General features: G+C 35.2%; 1 protein-coding gene across 1 annotated transcript; it reads right to left on the reverse strand.

Annotated features, from left to right (window-relative positions):
• Positions 1–8,566: 8,566 nt before the first annotated feature.
• On the reverse strand, positions 8,567–10,068 carry LOC115562550 (uncharacterized). Its single transcript, XM_030384273.2, has one exon. The coding sequence runs from the start codon at positions 9,832–9,834 to the stop codon at positions 8,665–8,667; it is 1,170 nt and encodes a 389-aa protein (XP_030240133.1). The 5' UTR covers positions 9,835–10,068; the 3' UTR covers positions 8,567–8,664.
• Positions 10,069–19,528: the final 9,460 nt, after the last annotated feature.

The raw sequence follows: 19,528 nt of genomic DNA on the forward strand, positions 1-19,528 counted from the left end.
ATTTGGTTTAAAAATGCTTTGAAATTTATTTGTATATTTACATGCTGAACAAAGAGAATATTATCTAGAAATTAATTGGAAAATATTCTTCGATAACTGACTGTAATATATAACCTGATTTTTAAGTATTGCAGATGTATTTGATATTATGTTGTAGTTATATGTTTCATAGACTTACTAGATTCAATCCCAAATTATCGTTTTAGTTACACTGTAAGTGATTCACCATCGAGTTGGGCAAGACTTATGGCGATTGTAATATGTAGTGTATAGCAGTTTTTGTGTAAAAATATTGCCTAAGTGAAACAAGTTTTCACATATGATTTATTTATTTGATTTGTGGCTACAGCCAAGGTACACGACTCGAACCAGGGAGCAGGAGAGAGTGAGAGAGCGTCGCATCTCCTTCCATTCCGTTGGCCAAATGTGATGCATGTGAGTTGGTCAAGTTGGCTCTGTGGCATGTTAACGTTTTTGGTGTTGTGTGCGTTTATTAGTGATTAGTTTTTGAGTTCTCTGCTGGGCACTCGGATGGATTGATTGATTGATTGATCGATTATTTGATAAGGCGCTTGCGTGCGGCCATTGAATTTAATTAGGGAATTGGATACGCTGGTGGAGTGATAGATCTCTCTCTCTCTCTCTGTTAGCATATGGCATGTCATTATATAACATAATTATATAATAGAAAATCTCTATGGAGCGTGTGAGTTTTTTCATAATGCTTGCAAACTTATTTAAAGTCATGACACTCGCAGAAACGCTGACAAATTTTATTTCCGCTAGAATCACGCACCGGGGAACTGAGTCACTGAGCTGGCGACCCACTTGCCAACATTTGCCGACATGGCCAAGATGTGGATGGGGCGAAGTCAGTCTCTCCCCGGCAACATTTATGCGAATTGTCTTTTGTGCGCTTCATTTCGCATAAACAAATCTCGGCCGTTGTATATTTATACCGGAAACGTGCAAATAACGCCCCAGGGACTAGGCAACATAGAGTCCTCCACAAACACATACACACACACACACGTTCACTGTTGTCGCCATTGTTTCTGTATGTGTGTGTGTGTGTGTTTGAGTGTGTTTGGTGCGGCGACCGCTGCCACCGCCACCACCTGCGTCGCGCAGATTTCTTCTCTTCTCATTCCTTTTTATATTTTATTTTTTTTTCATACCCATCAACTAACTACGTTGGGAAAAAATTTACTTGACGTTTCCGTTGCAGTAAAAACACATGGCCGAAATACAAACAAGCAAAGTGACTCGAGAGCTTGTAATCAACCAATGCGAAAGTCGAAGCTTAAATACGCTTATGAACAATTTCAAATTGATGTATGAATTAGTGTTGAGCGAGGCCCTTTTTGTGAGGTATTCACATAGATCTGCTAAAAGAAAATGCAGAATTTTCTGTTTTACTTTAAGACTCTGTATTTATATATTCTTAAAGTATTCACAATTTTTATGATTTTTGTAAGTTCTGATATAAATATAAGTATACATATATAATTTAATTTATTTATTTTATCTGTTTTGAATTGACTAGAATTCTTATATATTATAAAAAACATATAATTTTTATAATATATCCTTTACAATATTTAATTTAATAATATTTATATTCTCTTAGGCTTCAAATATATTAAAAAAAAAAACACATCCAAATTTAATTATTAATAATTCTTACAAATCATGAAGATTGCTTAATTAATTCATCAATAAATATTTTATATATATTCTTTAAGCAAATACCATTTTTAGCTTGTATTTTAACATTTTTCTCTTGTAATAATTCTTTATGTAATAGTAACTGCCGAAATAGCAAAAATCAATTTTAATCTGAGAAATATTTTGAATTTAAGCTTATTTTATGAACAATATTAGCAAGTTAAATAAATCAATACTTTATTTCAAAAAGTATTCTTCACATTTGATAAATATTAATTTAATAAATTCGAATTTTTACATATATAATATTATCCCAAAAAATTACGATTTTAACTTAATTTATTTTATTTAATTATCTATGACAATGAAAATTAATGAAACTCTTTTTATATGTACAATTAGCAACAAGAACAATTAAGCAACAGCAACAATCAACAGAAATAAATAATTTATAAAATATAAATATTTTGAAATTTAATTTTCTGTAATTCCTTTTTTTTTTCAGTTCATAAAAAAACAAGTTTGTTTAACAAATGTTGTTAAATAACCTTTGCTACTGTTGTAAATCAGTTTAAATAGTCAAAGTAGCCGGCTGAAGTGTAAAACTAACTGTTGTATTTGTATTTTTCTATAGTCTGCTTTTGGTTTTGCCTGGCTATTTTACATGACTCTCTCTCTATATGTGTGTGTGTGTGTGAATTTGCGGCAACACAGTGCGGCTGGCTGGCTGGCTTGGCTTGGCTTTTGTGTGCGCCTATTGTCAAATTGAATTGTAATAGACACGTTTTTGCAAGGCGACTGTGTGTGTACGAGTGTGTGAGTGTATAAGTGTGTGTGTATGAGTGTGTGTTGTGCGCCTCTCTGCCTGACACTTTATATTTACAGCTGCGCTCGTCACGCTCGACCAGGCGCAGCGACCCAGCTTCGTCGTCGCTTCTGCCCAGCCCCCTCTTCCACTCTCCCCCTATCTCTCTCTCTCTCTCTCCATCTCACTCTAGCTACCTCATACATATCACTGTCCGTACCGGAGCTTAATTTTATGCATACGAAACGTATGCGGCGTCTTTCGCGCGCATAAAAAAATTTTATTGCATACATTTAGGCAGCTGCACAGCTACTACTGTCTACGCCCTGGCCCTGAGAGGGGGCGGGGTGTACTGAGCTGGCAGGTTGCTCGGTTGCCTTCATATTTGCATTTTCTTATTTAAATGTCGACTTTTAAATGACGACAAATTGTTTTGACGTTGTGTCGCTTTTTGATTTAAAAAACAACAAAAACACAGAAAAAAGAAGACGAAAAGCATACGAGTTGCAAGGCTCAGCTGTGTGGGGTTGGAGTGAGTGTGTGTGTGTATGTGCGAGAGAGAGACAAGTGGAAAATGGTTTTGTTTTTGCTTAAAGGCTTAAAAGCTGCTTTTGTCTAGTCCACAAAATTGTGTGCAAACCAACAAAAATGTTGAAAATAATCAAGAAAAATATGTAGAATATATTTATGCTATACAACAGTATAGAAAATCTATAACAATGCTTCAGGGCTTACAAGTAAAACCTTCAAAAAATAATTAGAACCTAAACTATATGAATATATGTATGTCTGCAAAAATTGTAGAGTTTTAAATGCAAATTCCTTATTATACGCAATACAATTTTTATCTAATACAATAATCGTTCGATTATAATGTGCCTGCAGCACAGGAGGCTGTCTGAAAATTTCGAATGCAAATTGCAGTAACCGTTATGCCAATTAAAACGAAACAAAAATTCAAAAGCCGTAAAAACAGTAAACAACATTGTCACTTAATTTAATCACATTTATAAAAACCACTAATTGACTTTTGAACGTTAATGCTCGAGCACCATTGAAAATGCCAGCAAACACACACACACACACACACACATACAGACAAGCAGTCACTTATATCACAACCATACATATAGAGTGGTCCGGATCCATAAAAGGCAGGACAACAAAATGTTGCCATAATTGGTATTTTTGATATGCATAAAATTTTGCCGGGTCATAAGCTTGCACACAGACACAAGCTCACACACATACATATGCGCATGCATGTTTATGTGCAGCTAATTAAATTATTATTTTCCACAAATTTGCGGCCATGGTAGAAACAACTAAAGATACGAGGCACAAAATGTGCCCAAAAATTTGCCTATTTATCTACGAACATTGCATAATTTTGGTTAGTTTTGGAAATTTCAGGTAGAATTTGTCATAGAATATGATACGCATTACGCATTTACACGCATATATGTATATAGGAGTATATCTATAAAGCTATTCGCTCGACTGCTGCCGTATATTCCATCAATTAACTGCGAATTTGCGGGAAATATCGTTGACATTTACCTTTAGAGAGAAGGCATTAACATACATTTAACATTACGCAAATCCCATTAGGGTGGCCCGCTAATTAATTATTGCGTTTATTTCGTTGTCAAAATTTACTGTGTGAGTTACAATAGAATTTGTTGGATTCTTCTATTTATTTTCTATGATATATTCTCTTATCACTGGTTGAATTTGAATTTATCTTAAAGAGCAATGCCTTTTAATAAATATGTTATCATCTACTTCTATCTATCTATCTAACTTTTCTTTAGACATTCATTTCTCTTCCCTTTTTACTTCAAATTGTTTTCCACTAAAATATTAAAATTTTGGCCAAGTTATTTAGAGCACTAAAAAATTAAAAGGCTTACTATTTCCATGCCATCTAACATCTAAGTTTGCCTCTCATTTGAATAGTTAGTGAAACGCTCGAACTCGTATCTGGTTCACTTAACAGAGACGTTAGCTTACCTCGAGTGTTTGCCAATTTATTTTAATTAATGTTCGAATCGGCTACCGCAGCATGTTAACAAATCGAATTGGTTTTTGTTTTCATTTATGTCACTGCTAATTGCCACTAGAAATTCCATGCCACTGAGTTTTTCAAAAAGGCTTTGCATTGATTTCATACATACTTTTTGAGAAGAGTTGTCATATAAATCAATGCAATTGAGTTGATTTATACACGAGGTGTATGTCTAGCTAAGTGTGTGCGTGTGTGTGAGTGTGTGTGTAGGGCAGTATGAACTTAAATGAGCTACAAAATGTAATAAACGACGATGCAAAAGTTATACCATGTTAATTAATTTAAAATACGTAATTATATTAATTACCAGTGTGTGAAAAAAGATGAGATTCATTTGGAGCATAAATAGGTATAATAAATGAAATGTATAAACATTATTATTAAGGTGATTTATACATGATATGTTTGGGCTATGAAAGTCTTTCAATGATCTACTATTCTTTTTTGATAAATTTAATATTATACAATGTGTAAAATAAATTAAAGGGGGAAAAAATGAATTAAAAATATTTTATTAAAAAAATATATAAAAAATATAAATATATATGTTATATAATATAACATTATATTTAAAACGAAAAAGAATTTATTTTGTTGTGAATTCAAAATTAAATATTTTTGAAATATAAGAAAATAATTTTATTAAAAAAATTTTTTTTATTAAAAAAAATATATAAAAATAAATAATAGTTTATATTGAAAATGCTACTTATGCTAGGGCCTTTTAATATTATTTTTGTATTTTTCTAGTAAATATGTTTCAGCATAAACAGAAAAGTATGGAAATAAAATATTGTATACTTTTATTTTGTTATTATATTTAATTTCAATGTTATAAATATCAAGTAAAAATTTTAATTTTTAAAAGGTCCTAATTTAAAACTTTGTTTATTAACAAAAACTTGTGCTGCTGCTTTTTAAGCAGAAAGAAATTCGAAACTTAGTATATATATTTATTAAGGGTTCTCAGAAATTGAGTATATGCTCTCTTATGATTTTATATAATTTCTGTGTAGCGCATCGTTGCAAGCATCACAGCTCAATCATACGCAGCTCATATTTTGTTTTCAGATTGCGCATTTCGTTTATTTTTCACACGCTATCAGTTTTCAATGAATTTTCAGTTTTGAGCTCGCACTCGAAGCGTACCTCGGTTATTCATCACAAGTGTCGTCGATGGTCGTGAGTGTGTGTGTGTGTGTGTGCGTGTGTGAGGATCTCTTTATGTCTGTATATTCATTTACACATATATTTATATAGTATACGAGAGGCTTTTGCGTCATATCGTCGGCATCCGTGTTCCCTGCCAATTGCCAATCAATGTTTGTGCAAAAATATTTGCTTCTCTTATTTTCCACACTCTTAGGCCTCGCTTGTTTATTTTGTGTTGTTGTTGCTGTTGTTGTTGCTCTTTTTTGTGTATATTGTTTTTATTTTTAATAAATCGGCCCAAGCACACCGTGCCGCTCAATTGCAGTGGATTAAATTATTAAAAAGTGCTCGAGAGCACAAACAACAAAATATGAAAAGAAAAACCGCAGTAAAAAATGCGCGAAGTTGTTTTAATTTGATTACTATTTAAATTGACAGCGAGTGACTGTGGAGCAGAGATAAAGGAAAACTTTCCACTATACTATATATATTGAAAAATTATTTCTACGATATGTTATTATTATTATTATTTAAAAAAAAAAAAAAAAACGTATAGCAAGATGGCAATTACCCAAAGTCAATGAATGAGTGATAAAAATGTTAAATAAGCTTGACGCATAATAATTTATTATGTTAATTCAAAATTATTTAAATACTTTGATTCTTTTACTCTACAGCAGCTCACAATTTGAGCTGATTTTCGCCAGGAAAAAAGAAACAGAAGCGAATTATTTGACTATATTAAAATCGCCCCTCCGTAAGCACCGTCCGTCAAATTCTGTACGAAATCACATTTAATTTCCATGTTTCTTTAAGCGAATAATGTTGTCGAAAATAAATCGCTTAAGACCAACCGGGCGAAGCCGGGCAGAGCCAAAGCTCAAATAAAATTTCAGCTGCACGCCATTTTCATATTAAATAACTTTGTGTATATTTCCTGTGCTCTTTGCGCTGAGCAACCTCTATTACCAGTCTCTATTCATTTTTCTCGGTTTTTTCTTGCCTTCCTTTGAGTCGACAGGTGAGCAAGTTCACAGCGTTACCGGCCAACACAGCTGGATTCAGCAGTCGAACACTAAACAAAAACTTACATCGAGCCTAGACATTAAATCAGTCAGAAGCAACTGAAATTAGGCAATACAAACTTAGTTCCTTACTTTAAGGAATTACGACAAAAATGCAGGAAAAAGAAAGGAAATTATTGTAATTAGTTTAAAATTTCTTGAATTTATGTAATCGAATCCTACACAAAACTCTCATAAATACCACCTGCAGCTCGCCTGTCAATTAGCTGTATGCAAAGGCAATCTCTCGGCACAAAGCTGACTGCACAAAATCCAAAGGCTGACAAACAAACACTCCATGCAAACGCCCCGCAGGCCATTGCGCTAGTCAAGGGTGTTAATGTGTGAAAGGGATACGCAAACACAAATACCCGAGTTTGTTTTGATGAGAAGTGTGAAGTATTGCTACATACATAGCCTAAAGCTTAAACTAGGGTTTTGGCTTATCTCTTAATAGAAGGAGTTGAAGATTGAGCGAAATATTTAAATAATATTACATATTATATAATTTTTATTGAATTATTTGTATATATTATTTAATATAATATATATAGTAACGAAAAGCAAAGAGGAATACAAATGCCGCCCAAGTCAAACGAATATAGGAAGAGCTCTTATTCCTGTGCACACAAAGAAATTTTCTGAATATTTGCACTTATTTACTAGCAACAATAAGGTAGCTGGCAGTTAATTAATAAATTTGGAAATATTTGTAAGATTTTATTAAGTACAAAAATTTAGAGAATTTCTTTGTGTGCACAGGAATGTGTTTGGGCTATTAAGAACTCTTCCTATATTCATTTGACTAGGGTAGCATTTGTATTCCACTTTGCTTTTCGTTTCTATACTTTATTTATGAATTAAAAATATATAAAATATTAAAATGAATTATCCAAGCTACATAAATAGATAGACAAGCTTTTCAAATGAAAAGCAAATAAATAAAAAGTGACTATATAATTTTTGTTTTTTTTTTAATAATTATAAAAATATGCATAATATATGTTTAAATTAAAATTAGATGTTTAACATACATTTATTTATTTTAATATTTATTTAAAAATATTTATTTTAATTTTTTTAAGACATAGTTGATAAAAATTGCGTATTTAATTTGATTTTATTTATTAAAATACAAATATTTTTTTTTTATAAAATAAAAATTTTCAACGAAATATACTATATAATAGGTATACTTTATTATTGCAATATTATTATTAATTATACCATTAATATGTAAATAAAAATAGTAAAATGAATTCACGAAAAAAAAAAAATAAATAATAATAAGATTAGGACATTTACATATTTATTTTTTATTTACTATTAAAAAAAAAAAAAAATAAATAAATAAATTTGGTTTAGCAATACAAAATATATTTGCTTACATTATTTTGTAAAAGCAATTGACGCATTTTTAAAACAGCATTGCTATTTTATCTATATCTATTTTTTATTTTTTTTTTTAATTTCAATCATTTAATTATTAATTATTGGTTAAAGTTCACTGTCTAGTACGAATTGAGCTCGAAGCCTTAATCAGTGTGTGGAACAGCAAATAAGTCTAGACTATGTTCAGAAATAGTTCAAGTTTGTCAAATTCCTCTGCGGCTGAGTACATATGTAATTTATTTAAAGTTCGCCTGCTCTACGATTAGCTGCGAGCTGTAGTGGATGCGTTGGCATTTCATCGGCCTATCTGGTGCTGTGCTGCATCTCATCACATCGCTATGTAGCAAGCCAGTTGGCTATAAATTATGTGTGATGCGATTTCCCATACCAGCTGGAATCAAAAATCAATACACAATATTTATCAAATATGGATTTTTATCTATAGAAAATGGTTTAGGCTACTTTTACAAAATTTGTTCCCATATTTGTGATATGTTTCAACAATTGCGTACTGTTTATTTGGATGGTAGTTTGCTTTCGTTAAGGTGCACCCAGGGGTTTGGATTGACATAGATGTTGGAGATGGTGCCGCGCAGCGTATTCATGCCCTGATTGAGTGGCACCGGCTTGGGGCGCTGAGCTGCGCCCTTGACCCATTGCTTCCATGCTGTGTCAGCGAGCTGCTTGCGTTGTTGTAGTTCCCGTTGCTTACGCAGCGCTTCGCGTTGCTGCCGCTGGCGCTGCTGTTCCGCCTGCTGAAGTTTCTGTAGCTCCCAGTTTTGGATGCGTCGTTGCGCCACCTCTGCACTCAGGGCTGGTGCTATTTGGACAGGATTTGATTTGCGCTTGTTGTGGTTGCTGTTGGCATTTTGTCGCGCCTTGCGCTGGTGCCATTCCTGGACTCGTTGCGCGTTCAGCTGTTGCCGCAGCTCGTCCTGTTGCTTTTTCAGCTTGCGCTCTTCCTGCAGCGCCTGCTGCTTATACAGGCCCAGCCGCCGCTTGCCAGAGAGCCAATTATTGTAGGCCTCGTCGGAGCGTCGCACCATCTTCAATTGGTTCAAATGCGTTTGCGGGTCGTACTGCAGCGAGGCAGTGTCCGAGCCCAGATCGAGCAGTGGCACCGAGCAGCTGAAGGTAAGCTGATCCGCGGACGCATACGTCGAAATGGTACCACCATCATCCTCCTCCCCCTCCTCCTCCTCCTCGTCCTCTGCCTCCTCCTCCCAGCTGCAAATGGACGTTGTGGAGCCCCTCTCCTGCTGCTGCTGCTCTGCATTGTGTTCCGTTTGCTTCAACTGCTGGCGGTCCATCAGTTGCTCAGCTCGCCCGCTGCATCCGGACAGGGAGCTGTTGTCGGAACTGTGCTCGGGCGTCAGCGTTGCCGTCTCCGTTTCAAAGGATCGGGGGGAGCAGTAGCGCAGTGTGGACACCTCCGTGCCGTCCGGCGAGTTGAGCTCACTGGACGAAGCGGAGCGGCCCACATAGCGCACTGTGCTCGGGCACGGACTAGAGACCGCGTCATAGGGCTTGATGTAGGTGCGCGAACCCTTTGTGCGCCTCGTGACCCTTTCGAGCTCGCTCTCCTGGGCCTGCATGGAAGTCGTGTTCATTGCCGAGCGCGCTTTGTGGAATAGTTCACTGTCCACCAAGTTGCCGTGACTGTTCATGCGTCCAACGAATGCCATTTTAGCAGAGCTTAAGATCTCCAATTGATATATGCTCCTTATTTATTTATTTTTTTTACTTTTATATATTTTTTAAATATTTTTCTTGAGCCCAACGCCGTCTTTCGTTGACGAATCTGTGTGCTATATTCAAACTCGAAAGCAAAACGAGAGAAACTGTAAAGCAAATAAAACTATGTATGTATGGATGGATGTGTACACAACAATAATCGGAATGAGTATTGAAAACGGAATGATGCGAGTCTAAGCATTTGACAGAGGAAACAATGCAACCGTTGACTGAACTATAATTTAAATGAAATATATGTATTTATATATATTTAAAAATAAACAAATAAATATATATTTTTATTTATATATGTATACATTAAGAATTATGCTCTTCTTCATATATTAATTTAAGTATATAATTTGTATAGAACCACGTTTAGGCTTAAATAAAAGGCATTTAATGCAGTGACAGAAATTAGCACAACTGGAATAGCATAGGCAATCAATACATCAGTCGATTCGATTTTATATACAATTTGTAAAAATCGTTTTGACCGCAGGGGAGTTTTTTTTTGCTGCTGCCATTACAAAAATAAAATGGAATCATTCTTGTTTTCATTTTCTATTAATATACAATTTAGCTATTTTTTGCTATTATACGTCCGACTCGGTAGCATTTTTGGTGTAACACACCCGCTCTAACTGCAACTTTTGATTGCCGTTGCCGTTGCCGTTGCAGTTCAGCTTTGCGGCTTTCCACTGCCGCTTTTACATTCTAATCGAAAATTTTTATTGTAGAAAGTCACGAAATGCCAGCGACGCGGCGACGTTGTCGGCGAGGTAATGTCAGTTATTTGACAGCGGCAACAGTCGAGTGCAGTGCCCGAGTTGGGCTGTCAGCGGTGGGACGGGGACGGGGGAAGGCTACGCTAAAAATTGTAGACGGCCAGACATACGAAAGCCGAAAGAGTTCTCGGGCTTGGCGTGGTGAGTCGACCGCAGGCGCGGGGCTCTTCAATGTAGCCGTCTGAGAGCTAAGCCCAAAATGTGCCACTTAGCCGGGCGGGCATAAAAACTGCAGTCAATTGCCATCTCATATACCATACTCTGGCCCACTGGCCACGCCCACATTTCGGTCACAGCCAGCGAAAACAACAACAAAAAACAAGAAACAAAAGGCAGACCGCGTTGGCATTGCAACCAACATTATTTTATAATTTACAAGCAAGCAGTAGAACGGCGTCTGCAGCACGATTTGTCTTTATCGACAACACACGAACTTCTCTCTAGCCAACATAAAATTCCATTAGTGGGACATACTCGTATACGTATATGTATGTGTGCATGTATAGTATTGGACTGAACTTCGATTGTAGACATATTATGGCATTTCATTGATAGAAATCGAAATTATTGTTTGCAATGTGCGAGCGGAATGCTTGAGTGCATAATTTTATAGCATACCATTAGGCGGGGAATGCCTGTCGAAGATGATATCTGAGCAATCTGAGCAGATAGCTCATCTGGGACTTGGAGTGATTGCATTCTGTTGATTTAAATGCGGGAATGTAATGAGAAATTGGGAATGTGAAGAGAGAGAGAGAGAGAGAGAGAGAGAGAGAGAGTGAGATACCCTGATTTAATGCACTAATGTCTGTAGATATTAATGCATTGCAAAGCTAGGTCCAAATTAATGAAATGGTACCGTTGTTTAGAGAACTGCATTTGAATTTAATTTATATTTATTGATGCAATTTTGGACTCTTGTTAGATAAGACTAAGTATAATTGCTATATATGTTTTCACATAAGTATTTTATTAGTAAATCAATCAGTTAGTCAATCATTCAGTCAGCCTATTAGCTTGATCTATCAATCGGACCGGCAGTCAGGGAATTGTATAGAGACTCATATTTAATCAATCATCTAGTCAGTCAGTCAATCGGTCATTTAGCCAGTTTGTTATTCAGAAAATTATTCATTCAGTCAGTCATTAAAAAAGTAAGCATATTAATCAATCAGTAATCTGATCAGCTAATTTTGCTGTTTTTCAGTTAGTCAATGAACTGGTGCATCACTCATTCAGTATATCAATTAGATAGCAAGCAAGTTAGCAGTTCTGGGAGTTATTCAGTCAGTTAGCCAATGATTATTCAGTTAGTTAGATGGTCAAGCAGCGATTCAGACAATCAATCAGCCAGTTTATTGAGTCAATCACAGAATTGGTCAGTTAGTCATATTGTCTTCCAGTCAGTTAACTAGTCAGACAGACAATGAATGACTGATCTAGTTAGTTACTCCGTCAAATACTCGAGCAGTCTTTCCGTCAGTCAGCCATTTAGTCAATCACTCATACCTTCTATCAATCAGTTAGTTCTTGGTTGTTAGTTGCAGTAGAGTTCTAGTCAGTCAATCAATCCCATATTTCGTTAGTCAGTTTGTCAATCACTCACCCAATTAGTTGGGCAATCATTCCATCAGTTTTTATACCAGTCAGTCAATTAGCTAATCATTTAGATGGTCAGTCAATCACTCATTAAATCCAGGTTAAAGCCAGTTAGTGAGTCAATCTCTTTTAGATAATCAATCAGTAACAGTTAGTTGAAATGACAACTAGTTGAAGAGTCATTCAATCTGTCAGTCAGTTATCTGTCGGCCATCGTAGTAATCAATCATTGATTCAATGATACTCTTTCAATGAGCTAGATCTCGCTCTCTTGTTCATATATTAGATATACCATCGATATACCAGTAAATATCCATCAACAGTAACTTTCAATCAGAGTCTCGAATGAAAATGAATCAAATGGCCAACAATGAAAACGAACAATTGAGCTTAAATACTACTTGTTCGTTTCTAATGAAATGTTTTAGCATTATCCCGGGCTGTAATTAGATGTAAGTGAACACAATTAGCCACTCGAAATGATATCCACCCGCAATGGTAATACCAATTAGGGAGACAGAAAAAAAAATGAAAAACAGAAGGTAAACTGTCAGGTTTTGGCTCGATATCAAACATGTGCGCAGCAGCACGCAAAGAATTTGAAACAACAATTAATTAGGCACAAATTGAAATTCATGACTTGCGCTAATCAGAGCCTCATTTACATGTGAAACCAATATTGAGCTGCCCCAGGCATTGGCACAGGTCAGGACACGTAGAAAACTATTAAAGTGTAAAATTATGTTAGCAATTAGGCGGGCAAACTATGGCACTTGCATTGAAACAGAGGTCTGTCTGTGTATGAAGAGAAGGGGAGAGGGGGAGAGCGAGAGCGAGAGGGTGACACGCCGGTCTTTCAAATACCCTCGACTGGATACATCATTAAAAAGTCATTTACATGCAGGCAGGGGCCATGTCGCAGCGAAACACGATTGACAGACTGACTGACTGACTGAATGGTTGACTGCCCGCGCTACAGTTTGTTAATTTTAGATTTGAAACACGTTTTCGACTCAATTTTATCGCATGTTACGCCTTGTTGCCTTTCGCTTTTAGGGCAAACTGCCTGGAAGCTCTTCGTCTGGCCTTCTGCGCTCCTTATGTCTGCTTCCCGGCCGAGCTGCCCACCCGCTTCGTCACTTGCTTCCCTCATGGACCTCTGTACTTCTGGCTATGAATTTTGATTTGAAGTGTCGCCGTCGCCATTGTCGTCGCCATCGTCATTTCTATGCACTGGGCACTGTTCCAATTAGAGGCCAAGCGTAATTTATGCGCCTCAAGAAACTTGCTACAAATTGGCCATTGTTGCATTTGCTATATCAATAGACCAGAAGGCCCGCCTCTTGCCCACACTCGTGCACCTCACACGGAAAAGTTGAACAAAAGCATCGCTCACAAAAGTTTTAATATCATTTTCCATAATAATATTTCATCATGCATACGAAATAAAAAAAAAAGAAGAAGAAAAACAGATAGAAGTTTAGCCTCGAGTTGGGCCTTCAAACACCTGGCTGACCGCACACATGGGAACTGCGGCAGGTGGCTTTACCTGAAACTCATAAAGCTAATTAAGAAATGTATCCAAGCTGGCCTGGTCTGGGTCAAATTTTTGAACGTGCTTCAGCCAAATTTATTTAAAGCCGACAAGTGGCCAAGAGAAATGCATATTTATGCGCCGTAATGTAGGCAACGCCTTTTGTCCCTCCAGAAGGCCAGAAGTCTCTCTGCGTCCAGTCCAGAAACTCGACTGTAATTGAATTAACTTGAACTTTAGGCATATATAATTAGGCATAAGCAAAAAGTTTACCTTGTCCAATGTAACTAAAACGGAAAGTGTTTTGTGAATTGATATCGTCAATTTCCATAGGAAATTATTTAATAATTTAGTAGGTATTTTTATTGGTCTAAAATAATTTATAAATATTGAAAAATCATTTATATAATTTATTATTATTATTATTATTTTTTTTAATTTATATAACTAAAAAAAAAATATAAAAATGTAAAAAGTTTATATAACTCTAAGAAAATAACTGAAATCATTTCAACAGTTTTATTTGTATTTTTAATTTATTTAATTATTTATTATTTTTGTATTATTTAATCATTTAATTTTAATTTAATTTTGTTTAATAAAAAAAACCTACTTAGAAGGTATTTTAAAGATTTTCAGTATACAATGCACATTGAATTTAATTTTGTTGATTAATTAGTAATTGGACTAACAAATAGTTGTTAATTAATTAAATTAGTTTTCATATTATAGATATATGTATATTTTCTTTATTTTATTTTGTTTATTTTATATTACTTAAATGGAGTATCATACCATTTTCTATAGCTTAAAGCTCAAGAAGTTTTAATTAATAATATGTTTCGTATGTTTACTTCCATTCAACTGCTCGGCGATTTGCAGGCTAAAACGTTTGGCAAAACCTCCTTCAGCTGTGCTCTGCAAACTTGCAAAATATATGCAATAAAAGGATGCACTTCATAGTTTTAGGCGCTCTGTGAGCCGGCACTCGTGTGTCAACACTGTTTGATAGCATTTTTGCATATTTACTTGCGCCCGAATGACGCTGCCTGCTTTTGGCCAAGTTTTGTGCTGGCTAAAATTCTTTATTTAATCAGGCATATGAAAAGTTGAGCAGAAAAGTTTGCGCTCAGGCAATTGTTTCTGGCATTGTCTTGTGCAAGCATCTCTTGACATTTTGTTTAGCACACTTTCATGCCGCTTGGCAGTCAAATGTGAGGCGATCAAATAAAAACTTTTTCACAATTACAACTCAAGCAAGTTTTAACTCCCCAGTGGATAGGCAGGCTGCTGCACACTGTTGAGTCTGAAAAGAAATCTAATAACTGTTAAATCACCTGCAAAATGTTCATTTCACAGCGCTATAAGCACGCTCCTTTAGTAAAAATACAACTATATATATAAATATGTGTGTGTGTGTGTGTGTGTGCTCCTAGGTACGTTGTCCTCGTTACGCAGTCGTAGCGGATTGTCGACTTAAACACTTACAAGGACTTAACCACCTTTTGTTATTTTTGCGTAGCCTGTCTGTCACTTTAATCTGCGTCCTGCACGCACCAAGAAATTCATGTGAAGGCCAACACACACCAACGGGCAGAGACCCACTACCAGAGCCTTGCATGCCAGGGCTAAAAAGTTATTAGCACGCGCCTCTGACTTAAGTAAGTCATAGACGTCACTAGCTCGGCGTATTGAAAAATCAAAAAAGAAACAAATTAAATTAAGGCAATGTTAAAGTTTAGTGAGTTTACTTTGGCCTTATGTAAATTGCGAGAGAGCTAATCATATAAAAAGCAGCTGCTATTCCATGAATTCAAATTATTTTAATCTACATATAAAGAAGAATACCATTACACTAATAAATAATATTCATAACATTCGTAACATTTTATGAATGAATGGGAAAAAAGGAAAACCAACATGTTTATGCATTGAGTAAATATCAAATAGTTTTAATAAAGCTGCAGTTTTTTCTTTGTGTTAATTATTAGTTAAGTAAAAAAATAATTTGCTGCAAAATGAGCAATCAAACGAATGCATTTACTATGTAAATCATTTGAATTTTTGTTCATATAGCTTAGGTTTATAGAATTTTATTCATGTCTATCGTGGGTTCTTGTTAATAAACATGTCAAAATCAATTAGATTTTTATGTGCAAACTACACGCTATTTTTATTGGAAAAGCTCTTAAAACTGTTTACTCTCGCCTGCTGCTGCCATATCAATTTTTGCTATTCGATCAACAAGAAATAACAAATCGAAAGTTATTAGTAATAAATTCAGGCTTACAAAAGAGAAAATCAAATCAAAAATATATAGATTGATTTTAATAAATATTATATGCAAAAAAAAAATATAAATAAATAAATAAATAAATAAAAATAAAATAAAATAAAATAAAAGGTAAATAAATAGAAAATTTAATGCATTCAAATCAAATATACCTAAAAATTCTATATAATAAACCATATTAAAATAGAGACTTTCTTTTGTTTTACGTTTAAATACAATCTGTAGATTTGTGAATTCAAGTACTCCATTTCTAAAGAAGTATTAAATCTTTGTCATACCTCTTGCTTTCTTTGAATAGCTCTTTCAATTATTTTGAATAGAAGTGTTCCCACGCTTTTGTTCAAACAACACCCGATTGTTCCTTTAATATATCACCTATCATAACTGGCAGTTGAGGTGGTTATCGTCGAACAGGGAGCAGCGTCTTCAGAGCCTCCTCTTCCCTTGACTACTCTTTTTGGTTTGGTTATTGATCAATCGTCATCATTGTGATATATTTGGGTCCATTGTCTGGGCATAATGCCCGGTCTGCTCTCGACTGTTCACCTGGCCACCTTGCGAATTGCTTTGTCTTAGGCTCGATTGTTGGGCAGCTTTTTTCTCCATTTGCTGCTTTTGCTCCTTTTGGTGAACGGCTGCCATTGCATTATTTATGTGCTCCCCCGCTAGGTGGACAGGGCGTTTTCATTGTTTTTACCACTAAACACGAGGCGATTTATCTTTTCCTTTCCTGCTTTTTTTTTTCGCTCTGCAAATGTGTTTTATCTTTGCGCCTGGCCTGGCATTCACAGCGGGAGGCCGTGCGAGTTTTTCTCATGCAAAATGTTCACACGCGTGGCGGATTGAGATTAAGGGTAGTCCATTTAGTTAAACGAAGCATTTGTAAGAGCTTTGCAAGATTTTTAAGCGATTCATTTTTAATCACTTAATGTGGTAGTTATTCCACTCACAGGAACGAGCTTAAATAATTTAAATATTTTTTTAAATTGAGCTATGAATAATAAAAAAAATATCAATAATAACAAAATTTGTATGAAGAGAAGTTAATAGTAAAAATTAAATGATTCAAAATAAAGCCTTATTTATTAATTAAAAAAATATATATTAAGTGTAAAAAATATAATATATATTAAAAATAATAAATAGCAATATTTTTATAATTTGTTATTAATATTGTGTACTTTTATTTTTTTTTTTTTCATTTTGCTTTCCTTAATTATATTAATTTTATTTATTTGCTTACCATATTTATTACTATTCAATAATGGTATTATATGGACTAAAAACAAAAATTTATCATATTATTAAAAGATTTATTTTTGCATTTTTTTTTTCACTTTTTACTTGTCTATTATTTCAAATTATATTTTCGATAAATTAAATATTTTTAATATATTTTTCATGAAACAGAGGACTTTATTTATTTGAATAAAATTTTTTTTTTAAATATTAAAGTTATTAAAACCAAAGTACAGTGATCACATAATATAAATAATATAGTAATAATAGTTAATCATTTATTGGCCAAGTTGTTTTAATTAAAAGTCAATTGTTTTGAATATTAAAATTCAGCATTAATTTCCTTGGCCCCATCGCATTGTTTCTTAGCCAAACCACATGACCAAACATTGCCAAGTTGAAGCCAGGTCCGAAGCTGGGAGTCAGCCAATGAAGCGTGCAACTGTACACAACTCGTGGACAGCAGCAGCACATATAACCACTATGCACACACACACACACGCACATATATTGCCAGTAGCTCGAGTCTGTGTGTGTGTGTGCACAATTTGGCCGTTGGGCTGGTTCGTCGCTTTGGTCCGTAAGGCACACTACAATAATATCAAAGCGAAAGTGCGTAAACAATGCAAACAACATGAAAACGACTCGACTCGACTCGGTTTGACTCGGTTTGACTCTGGACAAGGATGTGGATGCTTTGCTTTGCTCTGCTCTTGTGCTTCAGCTGCAACACACAGTTGCAGTCCCAGCAACAATAACAACATCAACAGATAGACACACAGACAACAACAACAACAACTGCGACAGCAACAACAACCATATGGGCTAGTTAGTGCAAACTACATTGATGACGAATAACATGCTTCAATACCTACCAAATTTAATCCTGCCAATGCACAAACACACACACGCACACACATGTAAACATCGACTTGACCAATGCGTGTGTATGTGTGTGTGTGTGTGTGTGCTTTGGCTGGGAAACCAAACTAGCGTTGACCTCATCAAAAGGATTTGCCAGCGTCTTTTTGGTCTTTTTGTTTGCCAAGCCTTGCACGGCCTTTGACTCTGTTCCGTGTAGTACATAGGGTGTGCGGGTATACATGCCTGTGTGTACGTGTGCGTGTGTGTGTGTGTGTGTGTGTGTGTAGGGCAGGCGCAAGCGGTTTGGAAATTGTGCAAATGAACTTTAGGCCTTTGGCTTATTTTGTTTGCATTTCGGTTTTAGTTTTGCAAAGAGCACTTCATGTGTTCTCTCTCTCTCAATCTCTCTGTCTCTCTCTCTCTCTCTCTGTGTTTGTGCCTAAAAACATGCTTTATTTTATTTTTGACAATATAATTTTGTGACTTTGCAGACAGTGTTGAAAATCTAATGAAAATAGCCAGGCGCTGCCACACCCCCTTGCTACTGCCTGTCAAATTCTAGGACACACACACACACACACACACACACACACACACACACACACACACACAAATCTATTGAGTATATTGAGTTTTCTGCTTGCACTGTGTATGCTTCGCATTTTGTTTGCTTTTGTATTTTGCTTGTTATTGCAAATTGTTTTTTGTTTTCATCTGTCACAGTTTTATAATTTCCTGTGAATCTCTGAACCCCCCCTTTGCCTAGCTATCGCTTTTGATTTTGACCCCTATTGTGACACTGCATTCACTTATCGTATTGGTTTACGAAATTGGTTAAGCTCTGCTGACGCAATTGTTTAAATTGACTTTTGAAATGTTAGACGATAATGTTTGCCAGAAATAGTGATAGCAACAAAGAAAGACAGGAGAGAGAGAAAGAGTGAATTGCAATGAATCCCTTTGAATTCAATTTCTCAGTATTGAGACATGTGTTCTGTGTTGAGTCCTATGGATCCTTGTTGATAAAGTTTGTTTAGTAAAGGAGCTGAAATCTTAAAATATATATCTTGTCTAGAAATAGGGTTAGAAGCGTCGTGTATTATATATAGCATATGTAACAAACAAGAAAACAAAGAAATAAGTAAGTGAAGACAAGCGAATTCAAACGAGAAGAATATATGTATATTGAGGAATATATAGACATATTTATATAATCAGGATAGTTTAGTCGCAAGTTAAGGAATTAAAGGATTGCTGAGGGGCAGATGAGTATAATTAACATAGCTGTTGTTCCCCTACATTCCCAATGATTTCTGACCCCAAATAGA

The sequence above is a fragment of the Drosophila navojoa genome, chromosome 3, assembly GCF_054131105.1.
Source record: "Drosophila navojoa isolate 15081-1374.11 chromosome 3, UAZ_NAV_1.0, whole genome shotgun sequence".
In the NCBI taxonomy this organism is placed as follows: Eukaryota; Metazoa; Arthropoda; class Insecta; order Diptera; family Drosophilidae; genus Drosophila; species Drosophila navojoa.